The sequence below is a fragment of the Apiospora hydei genome (assembly GCF_038363865.1).
Source record: "Apiospora hydei strain CBS 114990 chromosome Unknown utg000002l_segment0_segment0, whole genome shotgun sequence".
Taxonomy (NCBI): domain Eukaryota; kingdom Fungi; phylum Ascomycota; class Sordariomycetes; order Amphisphaeriales; family Apiosporaceae; genus Apiospora; species Apiospora hydei.
The window spans coordinates 4,334,525-4,350,231 of record NW_027117361.1 but is presented as its reverse complement, the minus strand read 5'-3'; the positions used below and the strand labels follow the sequence as shown (position 1 = coordinate 4,350,231).

At 53.5% G+C, this 15,707-nt stretch overlaps 8 protein-coding genes across 8 annotated transcripts; 5 read left to right on the top strand and 3 right to left on the bottom strand.

Moving 5' to 3' along the window:
* Positions 1-440: 440 nt before the first annotated feature.
* Positions 441-2,578, top strand: PG997_001352 (uncharacterized protein; the record flags this gene model as incomplete). Its single annotated transcript, XM_066805667.1, has 5 exons — positions 441-702; positions 966-1,228; positions 1,268-1,725; positions 1,810-2,147; positions 2,205-2,578. 5 exons carry the CDS (start codon positions 441-443, stop codon positions 2,576-2,578), a joined length of 1,695 nt encoding a protein of 564 aa, XP_066675440.1.
* A 20-nt stretch (positions 2,579-2,598) lies between these two features.
* PG997_001351 (uncharacterized protein) lies at positions 2,599-3,691 on the bottom strand (the record flags this gene model as incomplete). Its single annotated transcript, XM_066805666.1, has 3 exons — positions 2,599-2,799; positions 2,926-3,103; positions 3,201-3,691. The coding sequence occupies 3 exons, from the start codon at positions 3,689-3,691 to the stop codon at positions 2,599-2,601; spliced, it is 870 nt and encodes a 289-aa protein (XP_066675439.1).
* A 363-nt stretch (positions 3,692-4,054) lies between these two features.
* On the bottom strand, positions 4,055-4,932 carry PG997_001350 (uncharacterized protein; the record flags this gene model as incomplete). The annotated part of the gene is made up of 2 exons (XM_066805665.1): positions 4,055-4,531; positions 4,570-4,932. The coding sequence occupies 2 exons, from the start codon at positions 4,930-4,932 to the stop codon at positions 4,055-4,057; spliced, it is 840 nt and encodes a 279-aa protein (XP_066675438.1).
* A 1,429-nt stretch (positions 4,933-6,361) lies between these two features.
* On the top strand, positions 6,362-7,968 carry PG997_001349 (uncharacterized protein; the record flags this gene model as incomplete). The annotated part of the gene is made up of 3 exons (XM_066805664.1): positions 6,362-6,516; positions 6,589-6,904; positions 6,964-7,968. 3 exons carry the CDS (start codon positions 6,362-6,364, stop codon positions 7,966-7,968), a joined length of 1,476 nt encoding a protein of 491 aa, XP_066675437.1.
* A 1,048-nt stretch (positions 7,969-9,016) lies between these two features.
* On the top strand, positions 9,017-10,416 carry PG997_001348 (uncharacterized protein; the record flags this gene model as incomplete). Its single annotated transcript, XM_066805663.1, has 3 exons — positions 9,017-9,336; positions 9,404-9,672; positions 9,728-10,416. Coding segments are annotated over 3 exons (1,278 nt in total), but the record flags the coding sequence as incomplete, so codon positions are not given.
* Positions 10,413-10,751, top strand: PG997_001347 (uncharacterized protein; the record flags this gene model as incomplete). The annotated part of the gene is made up of 1 exon (XM_066805662.1): positions 10,413-10,751. The coding sequence occupies one exon, from the start codon at positions 10,413-10,415 to the stop codon at positions 10,749-10,751; it is 339 nt and encodes a 112-aa protein (XP_066675435.1).
* A 726-nt stretch (positions 10,752-11,477) lies between these two features.
* Positions 11,478-13,291, top strand: PG997_001346 (uncharacterized protein; the record flags this gene model as incomplete). Its single annotated transcript, XM_066805661.1, has 2 exons — positions 11,478-12,462; positions 12,498-13,291. The coding sequence occupies 2 exons, from the start codon at positions 11,478-11,480 to the stop codon at positions 13,289-13,291; spliced, it is 1,779 nt and encodes a 592-aa protein (XP_066675434.1).
* Positions 13,292-13,814: 523 nt separating this feature from the next.
* On the bottom strand, positions 13,815-14,894 carry PG997_001345 (uncharacterized protein; the record flags this gene model as incomplete). Its single annotated transcript, XM_066805660.1, has 1 exon — positions 13,815-14,894. The coding sequence occupies one exon, from the start codon at positions 14,892-14,894 to the stop codon at positions 13,815-13,817; it is 1,080 nt and encodes a 359-aa protein (XP_066675433.1).
* Between the last annotated feature and the right edge of the window lie 813 nt (positions 14,895-15,707).

The window sequence follows — 15,707 nt, the reverse complement described above, 5'->3', positions numbered from 1 at the left end:
TTAAGCGTTTGTGGCAAACTGAACTGCCAGTTTGGCGCCCCTTTTTCCAACGCCGGATATGCACATTTATGTACATAAACTTACCAGGCTCTACTTGCACTTTACTGGGACATCAAAGTGACTTAATAGAAATTGTCCCCAGCTCTGCGGCCCCCTGAGATATAAAGCCGATCGGTTTGGTGTTTCATAGGTATTTTCCCAGCCAACGTCCATTCCTACGGTGTAGGGGTGAAGCGATTCGAAGAACCAACTGCATTCTTCGATCTCATAATCGACTAAAGGCACGTACGAACGTATTCAAGTGATCGCCTATTTTAGGATCGGCTGTTCCGTCTAATTATTTATCTTCCATCTAGTTTCTCATCCATAATTACACATTGTATGCGTCGTTATTCCAATATATCCATTTATATAAACTTGACAAGCGCAACGAAGACATAATGGCTTCTTTTAGCATTCTCCCAACCGAGCTGATCCTCGCGCTCGCACGGTACCTAAACTCATTTGAGGATATTACTGCAGTGTCCGCGACATGCCGAAGCGCAGGACATGTAGTGGGAGAAACGATCATGCCCAGTCTCTTGGCCATGGACTTGGGCCGTGCCTACCTTCAGTGGTCGATAGTAAATTCCTGCCCGCAGGCTGTTAAACGAGCTCTTGAGAACGGCGTCAATCCCAATGATCCACTAGAGCTCTGCCCAGGTGAGTAAGAGGCTTTGTATGGAAGAAAGAGAGAGAGAGAGAAAAGAAAAAGGACAGGAGGGGGCAAAGTACTACATCACAACAATAAGTCATTGAACTTGTAGAGCTTGGCTCCAGATGATCAACAGCATATTCAGATCTTATCATGGCGCAACTGACGTAATATCAATCAGTATGGAAGGCCGAAAGACGCTTCGTTAGCAACAGGCAAAGGATTGGGTGTTTCGAGTACCCAAGACTCGCCAGGTATGACTGCGTCACAGGGATTAGGATACCCGAGGAACTGGAGTCGATCTACCGCGGCATATGGAGAGTCATTCCCGCACTGCATACAGCTGCTTGGGAGGGTAATCCTACGGTGGTTCGCCTCCTCATCGACTACGGAGCCGAGATTGAAGCGCAGCATGCCATAGATAAGAAATGGGCGCGGTGGGAATCTTATGATTATAACTATCACATCCGGCCTAGGCTTAAAGACACAGCGCTCGAACTCGCCATCGAATACAATCAAATCGAAGCCGTTAAGGTGCTCACCTGAGCGGGCGCCTCACACCACATATTCAAGCTTAACACACATTCAGAGGATAATAAGGTAGTACCCGGAACAGCACTCCATTTCGCTTCTTTTATCCAGAACTTGGAACTTGTCAAGTGGTTCGTAGAAAGTGGGTACCAGATGGACGTCAATGCCCTCGACGATTCCCAGATGTGCCCGTTGGCTTACTGGAGCTATTTCGGGACCCAACCCTCCATCGGGGACTATTTGATTAGCAAAGGTGCCGACCCAAACGCTATGGTCTCCGGGTGCTGCAACTTGTTGCTTGAGGCATGCTGGCACGGGCGATTTGAATGTGTCCTGATGTTGCTTGATCATGGGGCCGAGGTCAACAGTCCGCACCTCTTCACTACGGCTCTACACGCAAGCTGTTCCGAGCACAACGACCGGCCAGCAGTCCACCGAAGCGTCCGCTATAACGACAGAGACATACCTGAAGAACACCTGAGGGTCGCCGTCGTGCAGAGGTTAGTGGATGCCGGGGCTGATTTAGAAAGCGTGCACTCATTCAATTTATTGAGGGGACGGAGGCTCCCAAAAAACAACTTAAGCGCCACTCCTTTATTAATAGCATCACGCGAATGCCTTGCCCCTATTGTCTCTGTATTGCTTGCAGCTGGCGCCTCAGTCAACGCTCGAGATAAGTTCGGTTACAACGCTCTGTTTGCCGCACTGAAAGGGTGGCATTATGCACCAAAGAAGAAGGTAGAGACTGTCACCTTATTGGTTGACACAGGCTTTGACATGGGGATGACAACGGAGCGCGGGAGTTCGGTGCTCCATCTGTTGGGATCCGGTGGCGTTCCGTTGCGCAGTCGCTCCCGAGATGACCATGAAGACAGCCTACTTCTACAACTGCTACTCGAAAGGGGCGCCGATGCAAAGGCACGTATGCATTGCGGGATTTCTGTATTCCAGGTATTCTGCTCTTTGGGAAACTATCCAGCTTGCAGGATGCTGGTAGACTACGGAGCAGGCCAAAACCTGACAAGGGAAGAACTTTGTGCAATGTTCGATTACTGGCACTATAGGGGCCATGCCGAGAGCGAAGCAAGGAAAGAAATGGTATTGCCCCTGCAGGAGCTGCTCTTGGAGGTGTATACCACGAACTTTTTTCCGCACACATCAAATTATCTACAGTCGAAGCTTCTCCTCGATGATATTGACCTGGTTCGACTGCTCTGCAGCGGAGATTGCGAAGAGGGTTTCCCACTCTTCTCGCGGAGAAGAGCAGACTTAAGCAAGCCGCTGAAGGGGTACAGTAACATGGTGCGCGAGGACTGCAAGATCCTTGATGAGAGTCCGAGTTCCTCCGACTGAGCTAGAAGAAAAACGATGCCTCATTGAAACCTCCGTAGCCGAAAGGCCAGCAAGGCCGGGAGCTGGGTGAAGTTGGAGTGCGCCTCGACCCGCTCCTTGACCCCGTCAGCCTCAGTGAACGCTGGCTCCTCGATCGCATCCATGACCAAGCCCTCGCGGAAGAACGTCGTGAAAATCTCATGGATGGGGCGATGGAAGATGATCTGTGCCCCAGTTGACCCCTTTGTCAGCCTCGTGCACCTATGCAATCTATACCATTTACCACACGCAGACATCGGCTCAGCGAGGAAAGGCAGTAGAGGGAGGCCGGCTATGAAGTGACAACGAAAACACGGGACAATACCTACCTGAAGCGTCGGTTGGCCCCACTCCGCCACACCGTGAATAGGGGGTACGTCGAGATACTCCCGAATGACCTTGGCACGAGTGATCTCGGGCTTGTCGAGGCCGGTCCCATCCTTGAGCTCGATGGAGCGCGTGAAGCCCGAGGTGAAGAAGACGGGGTGAAGCATCGTGGCTACAAATCTGTTGCGAGGCGGAAGAAAGGGGAAATCCCCTCCTCTCAGGTTATCACGGCGCACTCACTATGAGAGAAAGCTTTGCAGGAAATACTTGGACTCACGCCCCATCCGGCTTCAGGAGCTTAGGCAGCGCCTTGGCCAAGGGTTTAAGGTCGGCAATATCCATGATAGCCATGTTAAGCAAGACGGCATCAAACCCGACCCCATCGGGTTCGCCCGCCAGCAACTCGTCGAAGGCGGCGGCATCCGTCACGTCGACCTGTCGGTACCGGGTCTTGGCGGAAGCTGCCTCGTCGGACTGGCGCCGCTGTGCGTGTTTCAGCATCTCGGCGCTGCCGTCCGTCGCCAGGACTGACCCGAAGCCGCCTCCTTCCGCGGACGCGAGCCAGCGGGCGCCGAGGCCATTGCCCGTCGCGAGCTCAAGGGCCTTGCTGGAGCCGCTGCCGTCGGGGCGTTCACCGCAGGGGATGAGGCGCTCCAGGGTCGGGCGCTGCAGCACCTTCCAGTACTTGTTGCCCTCCTGTCCGATAGTGGTGTCCCAGTAGGCCGCGTTGGCTTCCCAGCTGGACTGCGATTCTTGGTGGAACTCCATATTCTCCAGGTTGGTTTAATAGAGGCTAAGTAATGTGTTTTAGTAACAAGTTGGGAGGGTGTAGTTTGCAGAAAAAAAGTTGGAATTCGCTGTACTGTCTTGACGACGCTATATTATACCTGTGTCTTCAGGTAGAAAGGGGTATCTTCTGGGTACATTGATGACTCAGCATTATAGGCCGCGTGAGTCACGCTGAGATGATCGCCTACGATTGGCCGGCTACACATGCGGGTGCAAACCATACGATCTCACCAATGGCTGCCAGTTTCCTTTGTACTTACTGCAAGTGGCACGGTCCCTTTCAATGGTCCCTATCTCCTAACTCTCAGGCTTACGCCGCTCCATAGAGAACCCTTAAGCCAATCACCAAAAGTCCGGTTCGGTCATGTAGTGCGGGCAAGTGTCAAGCTGGACTACAATACCATACTTATTCATTGCTTGCCGCAAGGCCTGGTAGACCTCGTCGGGGCCAACCTCGCCCGACGGGCGCACCTCTGGCGAAAGACACCACCACATGACTCGAAAACGTGTCATGGCAAACTTCAACCCCTGCGGCAGCGGCTGCAGGACGCCATTTGCCGCCGTATAAACCTCTGAGCCATCGCCGGGCCTGGTGGCAGGTCCTGCAGGGACAAGCATGTTGGTTATTTCGAACAGCTCTGACATGGTGACGGGCCTGTCAACCGCCAGCGCGCCGCCGCAGATATCGCCGAGGACGGCGTGCGAGAGCGCGTCTCTCATCACAGCGCGCGCACAACGCGTCATGACGAAGCCGAGTCCGTTCCGCGGGGGCTGCTGCAGCAGCATGCGCCGCCAGCTCGCTTGGGGATGGGCGTAGGCCTCGAGGCGTCGGGTGATCCAGGGGAGCGGGGAAACACCCGGTCCCTATCGAATCCCCGGGTGCCGGGCTCGGTGGTGCGGACGAATGGGAGCCGCTGGCCAACTGACCATGTCTCGCCATGCTCGAACCACTCTGGGAAATGCCTGGCCAGCAGCGGGTTCTGCCTCGGGGCAGGGAGGGCGCCGGCGTTGGTGGTGGTCGCGGCGGTATTACTGCGGGGTTCCGGGAGGAGGAACAGGTGTTGCTGGATCGAGGGCGTCTCCGCGATGCATTGATGCCACTGGCGGCAGATGCGCTGAGCGTTCACGAGGAGGTCTCTTTGGTCGAGGTTGAGCAGGATTGCCTCTAGGAGCTCTGGGATACCCAGAAGAACCATATGTTGGGCTTGTTCATTGGCCATTTTCTTTTCGTTTCTCGGTTGGTTCACCTAGACGATTAATGTCAAGTGTCAAAGAAGGAAATAAAGATGTGTTCCTCGCAATTTATGGGAGAAGCAGCATATATATCTCTGCGCATGCTGGCTCTTCTCGTGCTGCGATGCGATGCGTCCGGTAGCATCATTGTCGGCCATAACAATAAAATGCCAGGTGGTCTGGAGTAAATCAGTCCTTCGCAGATTGATGTTGTTCTTAATGATGATCATCGTTTACTCACATTTTGAGATGGAAAATGTAAATAGTTGAGTGTAGTGCTTGAGAGGACCCGTGCAAGCTATATGCTTTGGCCCCCTCATGACAACTACCGGCCGGTAAAGTTACGTCTGCCGGCATGGCCTCATGCAGGTATTCAAAAGCCCCAAAAGCCGCTTCAAGCCGTTCCAATCATAGATTTGATCTCGACTACACACATCGTGGGGTAAGTTGAAAAGTGAAGAGTGGCAGAAAGACGTTGTGGCTATCAGGGGTTGGTGGAAGGTCCCTAACCCACAGCGGGGAATGACCCTGTCCACGGCCGTTTTAGAGCAGTACCACTGGATACTGGCCAATCGGGCAGCCAAGTCCAGGCGATTCGGGATCCGCAACAGGGCTGTGAGCCAAACTACAGTACATACCCCTGTAACTGCAAGTGACTCCGGCTCGCATTTTATATGCAGTTTCTGCCACATAAGCACTTAAGGGCTAACACGTAACCGTATATAGGTCACCGGTCTGCCACCAAAACTTTACCTTTTAACCTCCGATCCGACCGACCGGTTCCACTTTTCTTTTACCCAGCTAAAACCTGGGCGAACTTAACCCCTTAACGATAGATTTAGCAGGAAAATACGTATTAAATTATCGAAATATAGGCCTTTAACCCTTACTAACGATACCGAGACCCCCAATTCTAGCCCTTATAACTATAATTTTTTAAAAGTCGTATATAATATACATTTTATACAATAAGCCACTAAAATCGAGTCGGGCTCGAAAAGTTTATACAGTTACTACCACATATACAGTATCTACCACTTGCAGTTACAGGGGTATTTACTGTACCTAAACAAAACCAGCACCTTCCCTGTTGTCTTCTTTCTGTCGTGGGGGGACCTTTGAAAGGATTCTAGCTGGGTCAACCTGCGCCTCCATTTCAATCATCAATAAATTTGCCTGACCGCGATATTTGCTGGACCTGAATAAGCTATCCCTCCATCTTTTCTCTTAGTCTCGAGAGCTATCGTTTTCTCCTATGCTCCTAACTTGGGCAAGCGCTTACTGGTCCGATAGCCGGGGAATCTCGCCATAGCTAGAATCGCACCTGGCAGGACGCTCTTATGTCATCAGCAAGTCGCATCGCGCATCGCTTCTCGTCAAACATGCCCCATACTAGCTGAGGATCGTACTGTAGATATGTCTGCACCTACCACTCAGATTCGATGGGCTAGGCCCCGCGTCGACTGGACGGACGAGGTCCGTGAGCTCATCACGGAGCTCTATCAGCGACAGAACCGTCCCCTGAAAGAAGTCGTGCGGATCATGCAGGTTGAGCATGGTTTCAGCGCCACGTAAGATCAATACCCCAACAAAGTCTGGGGCCACCGACATAAGGCTGGCCGTCCGCTAACGGTTTCTGATAGGGAGACCATGTACAAGAAACGCATTAAGCAGTGGGGCCTCTGGAAGAATCTGCGGCACAGCGATACCACTACCACCACTTCCCGCGACCAAGTTGCTATAGTTGAAGCGGATAGTGGACGGCGTGATGTTGTCATCCGAGCACGCAACCCGCATGACACTCGGGTTCGCGGTCATTCTACAGATCGTCGAAAGATCCAAGCCAGCAAGGCCGTTGAAATATCACATTTCGCGCAACCGCGGCATGGCCCTGCATCATCCGCGGACAGGCGGCCTACATCCTGGGCCGAACCGACTACACTGAAGGCGCCAGATGATGTACGATTGCCAGAGGAAGTATGCACATACTACGTGAGTATGTCGCCAGAGGATTCCAGACCGGTGCCTGGAAGATAGAGGAGGAGGGGCTTCGGGACGAAGAGTGGCGGTTTGATGGTGCAGGGTCTCAAACCCAGGTTGGCAACTGGGCAGGTTTGGCGGAAGCAGGGATCCAACTACTCGACCAACACCGAACCAAGGAAGCGTTTCGTGTTTTCGACGTTCTGTTCAACAAATACCGGCTGCTATTACGCGACAAGCGCCTGTTCGCGAACCTTTTCCCGTTGACCCTCACGGTCATCGTAAACTTGACCCGCCATCACCCCGAACTCGGCAGATCACTAGCAAGGCATATTCACCAGTTATGCACCATCATCAAGCCGTCGCATTTCCCTCTGCACGACCGTCTTATGAAGCAGCTCTGCCTGATGGATTCCGAGGCTACGTGCCTCGCAGCAAGACGCCTCAGCGATTTCTACATGGACGAGCTAGAAAGCTACTCCGGTCTCAGCCAGCCCATGATCACCAATATGGGCAGCATGGCTCCCAACCTCGCCGTCCACGACTTGAGAAATTCGCAGATCTTCATCGACAGAGCGGAATATCTTCTTGCTCGACTCAAGTCGCGCGGAGAAGAACATAGCTATGCCGCCAGGTATGTAAAGGGCATCTTCGCTTGGCTGCACTTCCACACGGGCGAAGTGGAGCGGGCCTGGAAAATGACCGCCGAAGTCCTGTCACAGCCGTTCACGGCCGAAGAGACGGAGGCCGCCCGCGACGGAGATCATATACGGCTGGAGGCCGCAAGCTTCCATCTCCGCATATATATTGCCACTAAGCGAGGCGACCGGGAGGAGTGTCTCAGGCTGATACCGCTGGCCGCCCGCCACTTTATTGATAACTTCGGCTGGGCCAGTGTCTTGACGGTACAGTCTCATGCGCTGCTTGTGAGCCGGCTAGAAGAGATCGACGGCGGAGAACTTATGGCTCAGCAGATGAGAGACGAGATGCAAGCTGGTATCGAGGCCTACTGCCGTGCAGAGATGCGCGAGAATGGCCTCTGAGCGGCTGAGCACATCGCGAGCTAAACAATGAACAATCCACTTCGCATCTGCCCACAGGGCGACGCTGCAGAACTGGGATCATAATCAGGGTATGTGAGCAAAAGCCCTCGGGTTCAACCAGAGAGGTGGGGGCTATGGTCTTACCGATAGCACCAACGGACATAACGGAAGTGGCAATAATAAAAGCGGCCACTACACTGGTAGAAGGAATGCCCTAGGTCTTCGCGACTGTCCGACGCTTTCGACCTGACCGTTGTCAGCCCTTGATCCGGAAACCGCATGACTCGATACCACGCATTGTGTCGGGGAGATGACCCACCCGTCATTTGGTCTCTTTGATGAAGACGGGGTGCTTACGGAACAATTGTTGTGCCGTATACAGATAATGTGTACTCGGAGACGCGGAGCTCAAGGCCGGTAGATATGCGGCAGCGACCATAGATGGATGACTCGAGTGGGCTAGTCTCATGTCAGTGACTGAGATTCGATTAAGGGTCGACGAGCGCAGCCACTGCTTTGCATGTATTCAAGTGCAAGAACACCATTGGGACTTCCTGTGGACCTTTTACGGTATGCGGTGCAAAAGCAGCGTCCTATCGCCAATTACCCATCATCTTCGGTTCTGACTGAAAACTTCCAGCTACGAAATGAGCAATCATCCCAAAACAACAGACAGGTCGATGTTGGTTTTGGGGGCAAGACATTGGAGGCATGTACGAGGGCCGTCTAGGACGGGTCAGATAAGTTTGACTGATTGATTGAGAACCGACCCCAGACGCAGCGAAGGTTATAGTCATTATCATAGGCTAGTTATTCCTGTAGCCCCCAAGCCCCCAAACATGATGTGGGCGGCTTTGGTTAAAGTGGCACGCATCCGTGCTTGAGCTATAATTGTTTTTCACCCAAGAAGAAGCAAAATGGCCTCAGCTGACGGAGCAAAACAAAAGGCAGCAATCGTACAGCTTTAGAACGCAGAATGTCGAACCGCGGCATGTATCCTCGCCATTGAACACCACGACGTTGACCACGATGGAACCCTTAATAAAGAGAACACCTCGACGCCCAATCCGGGGCAACCCCAGAGAAGACCTCGGCTAGCACTCGAAGCTGCTTCAATTTCCATTCCAAGACCGATTGGTTTCTGGAGATTGGGAACGCTCTTCTTTCTTTGCTGTGCCTGGTGGGGATGATCATTCTACTGGCACGCACTGAAGGTCAGCCGTTATCATCGTGGTCATTAGTTATCTCGCCTAATGCCGTTCTCTCAATCTTGTCTACGGCTTCCAAGGCATGTCTCATTCAACCAGTATCTGAGTGTCTCAGTCAGCTCAAATGGCTACATCTACTTCAATCCCCCAAATCGGATAAGTACTCACTCAAGGGTGTATAACCTAATAATAGCTACTTGATCAGCATGAACTGACAAGACATCCAGGTTAACGGACCTTCAAAAGTACGACGATGCTAGCAGAGGCCCAATGGGTTCATCGAAATTCTTCTATAAAAGACCTACCAATTCCATATTGCCGTACTTGGGGTGTTTAATGACTCTGGTGGCACTGGCACTGGACCCTTTCACACAGCAGATCCTCCGCTTCGATACGAGGCTGGCCGAGGCAGATGGGGAATATTCCGAGCTCAGATATTCCCACATATATGATTTCGGAGCGACAGGCGGCCCTGATATGGGAGGGAGTGCTTTTCGTAAGTGATACCCGTGTGACTTCATGTGCTGTAACTGACTGGAGCTGCCTGGCAGAGACCCCCAGAGATAACCCAATGATAAACGCGGTGAATTTAGCACTCTACGGTGAGCTCCAGCTACCAGATCTTGTCTGTCCCGGATCTGTTTGCCAGTACCCTGCATTCGCATCCATGGGAATCACGAGCAGTTGCCAGGACGTTACTAGACTCGCTCAAACAAATTGCAGCCAAGAAAAGCAAAGTTTCAGGGAGATGTGCGCAGTTACCACGCCGGATGGATCCCGCCTCTATGGAAATACCGGCTTTTCTGCCCACTGGGGATTCACTTACACACGAGTCAATACATCCTTGACCATTGTCTCGCGCGCGCCGGATGATCTACTTCATTTTGGGGTCATTCGATTTGCGCCTGGTAATGCCGATTCCACAACTTGGAAGGATGGAATGAAGGTTTACGATTGCAGTTTCTCACTATCTGTGTTAGAGTATACAGGCTGGACTATCGCCAACGGCACGATAAATCCGGGACTCATAGAGGCGTACTCCCTGAATCTCACAGAACCAGGCCCCCAAATCGGATACACCGTTCTGGACCCAGCATTCCCCTACAACAGCACGTTCAGCATCAATTATTTGGATATGAACAACATGAAGAACATCTTGGAAGACGTTTTGGCGCCCATTCCATTTGGCACCGTTCGACTGAACGCCCCCTCTACAATAGTCCGGATATACTGGAGATGATGGCCAACATCTCGGCCGCTATGTCGTACCGCATGCTCAGCGGACCCAACTCGACCGCCACCCGCGTCCCCGTCCTGAACCAACAGGTCATGATCACGGTGCGCTGGGCCTGGATCTCGCTCCCGGCGCTTTTGGTGTTTACCATGTGCCTGTTCCTCGCCGTTATTATATACCAGACGCATCGCGCCGAGCACCTGATCTGGAAATCCTCCTTGACGCCGCTTTTGCTATCGCAGGACTCTTACCCCATGTCCATGGCGAGCCAGAAACCGATCTGGATTCAGTCGTACTTAAAGGCGCGGACGGCGGTGATCACGAATCACCTGGTGGAATGAAGGGCTGCGCTTGTTGCTGAATGTAGATTGGATCCCACCAGTATAAGGATTGCCGTTAAAATCTAGCACATGATGAAGAGCGCTACATTCAAGTTTCAATATTCTTGCGATACGGTTGTATCTCCAGGGCTTTATATGGCACGATACTTGACTGGGCACCAGCTCCGTACAATATCTCGCGGGTCAACGGCCGACGACCCACCCCCTATACGTGAAAGTGGTGATGAGCATTATGTGTTCATCGGGTAGCCAGCAGGACCCCAGGTTTTCACAAAATAACAATAATAGAACAATTGCTCCTCATTTCACTCAGCATCCACCTTGTACTTGAACAATGTTACTCATGCCCATTGCGCACATGTAGTTGTCGGCGACTCGAGCTACAAAGTCGCGGGGTTAGACTACGGCAGGCCCCAAGTAATAGTGGAGTGTAACCGTACGCCCCACCTAAACGATCGATAACGTCTTATCGCCAAAAAAAGTTCAGAACTCCAAAGGCCGACCGAACTGGCAGTCTGAATCCATCGTCGCAAAGTGCAGCGCATCCAAACCCACGTCGAAATGGCACCGGAAGCAAAGACACCAGCGAAAAAGGATGTCAGAGCCTGGGATGCTCTGACACCCCCCTCGCAGATTGGATCCTGGAATATGTGTCGAGCAGTGGCTTTTCGCGAATGACACCCGTGCAGGCTGCTGTCCGTAAGTGCTGCCCTCTACTACCACCAAATGCGGGAGTTGCTGACCTTATATGCGCCAGTGCCATTGTTCTTGACCAACAAGGATGTCGTCGTCGAGGCTGTGACGGGATCCGGAAAGACACTAGCATTCTTGATCCCATTGATACAGAGACTGCTTCGCATCGAAGACCCCACGAAACGCCATCATGTCGCCGCCATTATCGTCACCCCGACCCGCGAGTTGGCGAGCCAGATTCACAAGGTTCTTCTCGACCTCATAGCCTTCCACACGACCTCCGCCGAGCTCCTGCCCTTCCTCTCGGACGATTTCGAGAAGAGGCCCACGACCACGACGCCATTCATCCTGCCGCAGCTCGTTGTCGGAGGCACCACTACGCCCGCCCAAGATTTGTCCTTCTTCCTCCGCCACAGCCCGAACATACTGATAGCCACCCCCGGTCGCCTGGTCGAACTCCTCTCGAGCCCCCATGTACATTGCCCCCAGTCTTCCTTCGAGTGCCTCGTGCTAGATGAGGGTGATCGCCTGCTCGACTTGGGATTCAAGCCCGACATCCAGAAGATTTTGGCACGACTGCCCAAGCAAAGAAGAACCGGGTTGTTCAGTGCTAGTATTAGCGAAGCTGTCTCGGAAATCATCCGCGTGGGACTGCGCAACCCCGTGCGCGTGTCCGTCACAGTCAAGAGTTTGAAAACCGGCGGCATCATCGAAGACAGGCGAACACCAGCGTCGTTACAGATGACGTACCTGGTTACTCCCGCCAGCCGGAAACTACCAGCGCTTGTCCAGATCCTGGACAAGTTAGAACAGCGGCCGCAAAAGACTATCATATTCCTATCAACATGCGCTGCAGTTGACTACTTCCAGCACGTGCTGCCGCCGTTGCTCCCCGAGGGCTACCAACTCGTGCCTTTGCATGGAAAGCACCAGCCCCAGGTACGCCAGCGGAATTTCGACAAGTTCCAGACTTCGTCCCAGCCCATCATTCTTCTTACCACGGATGTTGCGGCGCGAGGTATTGATATCCCTCAAGTCGACCTCAGCGTACAGTTGGATCCCCGTCGGATGTGAAGGTTTTCATCCATCGCGCTGGACGTGCGGGTCGTGCGGGAAGACGAGGTCTCGCCGTGGTTTTCCTTCACCCCGGCAAGGAGGAGGACTATGTGCAGTTCCTGGACATTCGAAAGACGCCGATCACGCCGTTGTTGCACCCGGAAATTGATGTCAGCGATGCGGAAGCGTCTGCAGTCACGGAGAAGATCAGGGATCTGGTCAAGGAAGACCGCGCACTCCACGAAAAGGCCCAGCGTGCCTTCCCCTCTTTCATCCGCAGTTACGGGAAGCACCAAGCCAGCTCCATCTTCCGCATAGACGACCTGGACTGGACGCAGCTGGGCCGCGGGTGGGGTCTGCTGAAGCTTCCCAAGATGCCCGAGCTCAAGTCGTTCAAGGGCGACAAGAAGCTGGGCGTCGCGATGGACTGGGACGCGTACGAGTACAAGGACAAGGCGCGCGAGAAGGCGCGGCGGGCGGCGCTCGAGGCCGAGGACCCGGCGGCCGATGCCGAAAAGGCCGAGGCGTTCAAGTCGAAGCGCAAGCGCAACGCCCAGGCCTGGAGCGGCAAGCACGAGCAGGAAGGGGTCCGGACCGTGCGCCGCGAGAAGCGCCGCAAGAAGAAGGACGCCGAGTCTTGGAATAACATGACGGAGGAGGAGAAGCTCAAGGCGCGCGAGCTCGACGAGCTGCTGGCCGAGGTCCGGCGCCAGAACCAGGCCAAGTTCGCGGCTGAGGCGGCGGCTGGTGGGGATGGACAGGGTGATGGGGAGTTTAAGGGGTTCGATTAGAGGCATTATATAAATGAGTACATGCATCGATTTGATAGACCAATTTTGGTACTTTACAAGTGTGTAAGATGCAGAACCGCTTTTTAGATACCACACACACAAAGTACACGGATATTTCTTAATATCCCTTGTGGTGCGTGCTGTTGTCGATGTAAATGCTGTGCAGGTCTGGTCAGGAGTCCAAATGATAAGCAATAAATCATACACTGCATGGGTTTTCGTGTACAAAACGAAATGGAGAGGGGGATATCACCCGTGAGATCAACAAGAATAACAATTATTCACCCTATTGTATGTATTACACCAAATTGTTTTAGTCACAGAGTAAAGAGTTGGGTATTGAAAACGGCAATGTCATTAGGGCCTATGTACGTAAGTCAAAACAGTAAACGATTGGGTATCCTCTGGTCCGCCCTCCAGTATGTCCGGTCCGCATGTCCTCGTCAGTCAATTCATCCACCACCAAGGGTATTCATCAAAAATCAGGTATCACCTCCTTTCGTTTCTGGTTTCTCTTTTTCTCTTATATGTTCTCAACCACGCGGGCGTTCATGGCCTGCTGGAACCCTTTATCCCCGGAGCTGCTGAAGGGGTTGTCGCCCGTGCTCGACTCGCCAAAGTCCTGCTGGCCCTCGTTACTAGCGAGCGCGGCGTTTAGGGCATTGGCCGGGATGTTCTGGGAGGCGCCGGGCAGGAAGATGACCTTGGAGTTGGCGCTCTTTGCCATGGCTTGCATGGCCTCAAGGTAGCGGATCTGCATGGCCGGGGCACTGCTCAGGATGTCGGCGGCCTGGCGCATCAGCTTGGCCGACTCGACCTCGGCCTTGGCGGCGATGATCTTGGATTCACCGATACGCTTGCTCTGGGCGGCCATGGACAGCGACTCCTGCAGCTCCTGGGAGAAGATGATGTCCTTGATCAGCATGCTCTCGACCTGCACACCCCAGCCGCCGGCGACGTCCTCGATGATCTCGCTGATGCTTTGGGCGATCTCCTCGCGGCGCTCAATGACGTCCTGCAGGATGCGGGCGCCGACGACATGGCGCAACGTGGTCTGGGTACGCTCTATGAGGGCCTGCTTCACGTTGGCGATGCCGAAGGCGGCCTTGTGAGGGGAGATGATGTGGTAGTAGATGACCGAGGTCAGGTGGACGGTGACGTTGTCCTTGGTCATGCAGGTCTGGCGGGGGACCTCGACGATCTGGATCTTGACGTCGACCTGGAGCAGGCGCTCCGAGAGCGGGTTGATCTTGGTGAGGCCCGGGTCGACGGCCTTGTAGAACTTGCCGAACTTGGTGACGAGGCCGACGTTGCCCTGGTGGACCTGCTTGTAGGGGTTGGGGCAGCAGACGCAGCAGGGGATGGCGCCGAGGGTGCCGACGCAGGCGCCGAAGGCGTTGACCATGGACCCGTACCAGCCCTCCGGGTTGGCGTCGTCGCCGACAATGGAGGCGTAGCTGGCCTGCAGGTCCCGCGGGCGTGGGGGCTCGACCACGGTGGTCATGTTCTGGTGTGGGCGGAAACCCTCGGCTGCTGCCGCCGAGCTGCCCCCATTGGTGGCACGACCCTTGGACGGGGTGGTGGATGTGGGTTGGTGTTCCATGGTGGAGGCTGTCGAGGTGTCACTCATGAAGATGGAGTGTAATGAGGGAATAACGAAATCGATTCCTGGTAGAAGCGATGATGGACTTAATTGATGGATGTTTGATCAGTAATATGCCAGATGTTCAATGTCTGGAGACGGGGCCTCGGGTGTTTTAAGTATCAATCCCAGTGAGTTGAGTAAGTCGAGGAGGAGGACGGAAGCTACAGTGGACCCCGAAGTGGGACCATACCAGCGCAAGGTTATTGCGGGGAAACAGCAGGGGGCTGTGTTTTGTTTAGTACTTGTAGAGCTTTCCACATGCAGGTGCACTTTTCTGTTTTGGTACAAACATGAGGTCCATTTCTTCAATTGATGTCACGGTAGACAAAAAGTACACGATGAGTCGCTGCTTGTCTCCTTCGCCCTTGCGCCATCGGTCTTGGGAGCAATCATCTCTCAGTTGGCGACGATGGAATACCTTGCAGTTTGGTGTAATCTCTAACGAACGGGAGGTAGCATGATATGATACTCTTGTGTATCACGGAGATTTCATTCAACATGAATCCTTCCGACTAATTCCAGAGCTCACCTACGTTGCGCTCCTTCGAGGCGTTTTGATCTGGCACTACCAGTTCCGTGTAAGTCTGTCGACCTGGTATCCTAGGCGATTAGCAATTGGGATTGAGCCAAGTGGGACGGACGTTCTTTGGATTGATGTCAGCCTAATGAGGCGCGGTTCTTCGTGCCTCAGTGCAGTCCGCATTTGGAACTTCCTCCCTGGTGGTCCTTTCAAATACGACGTACGCGAGATGACGAGAGGTCACTCTCAGG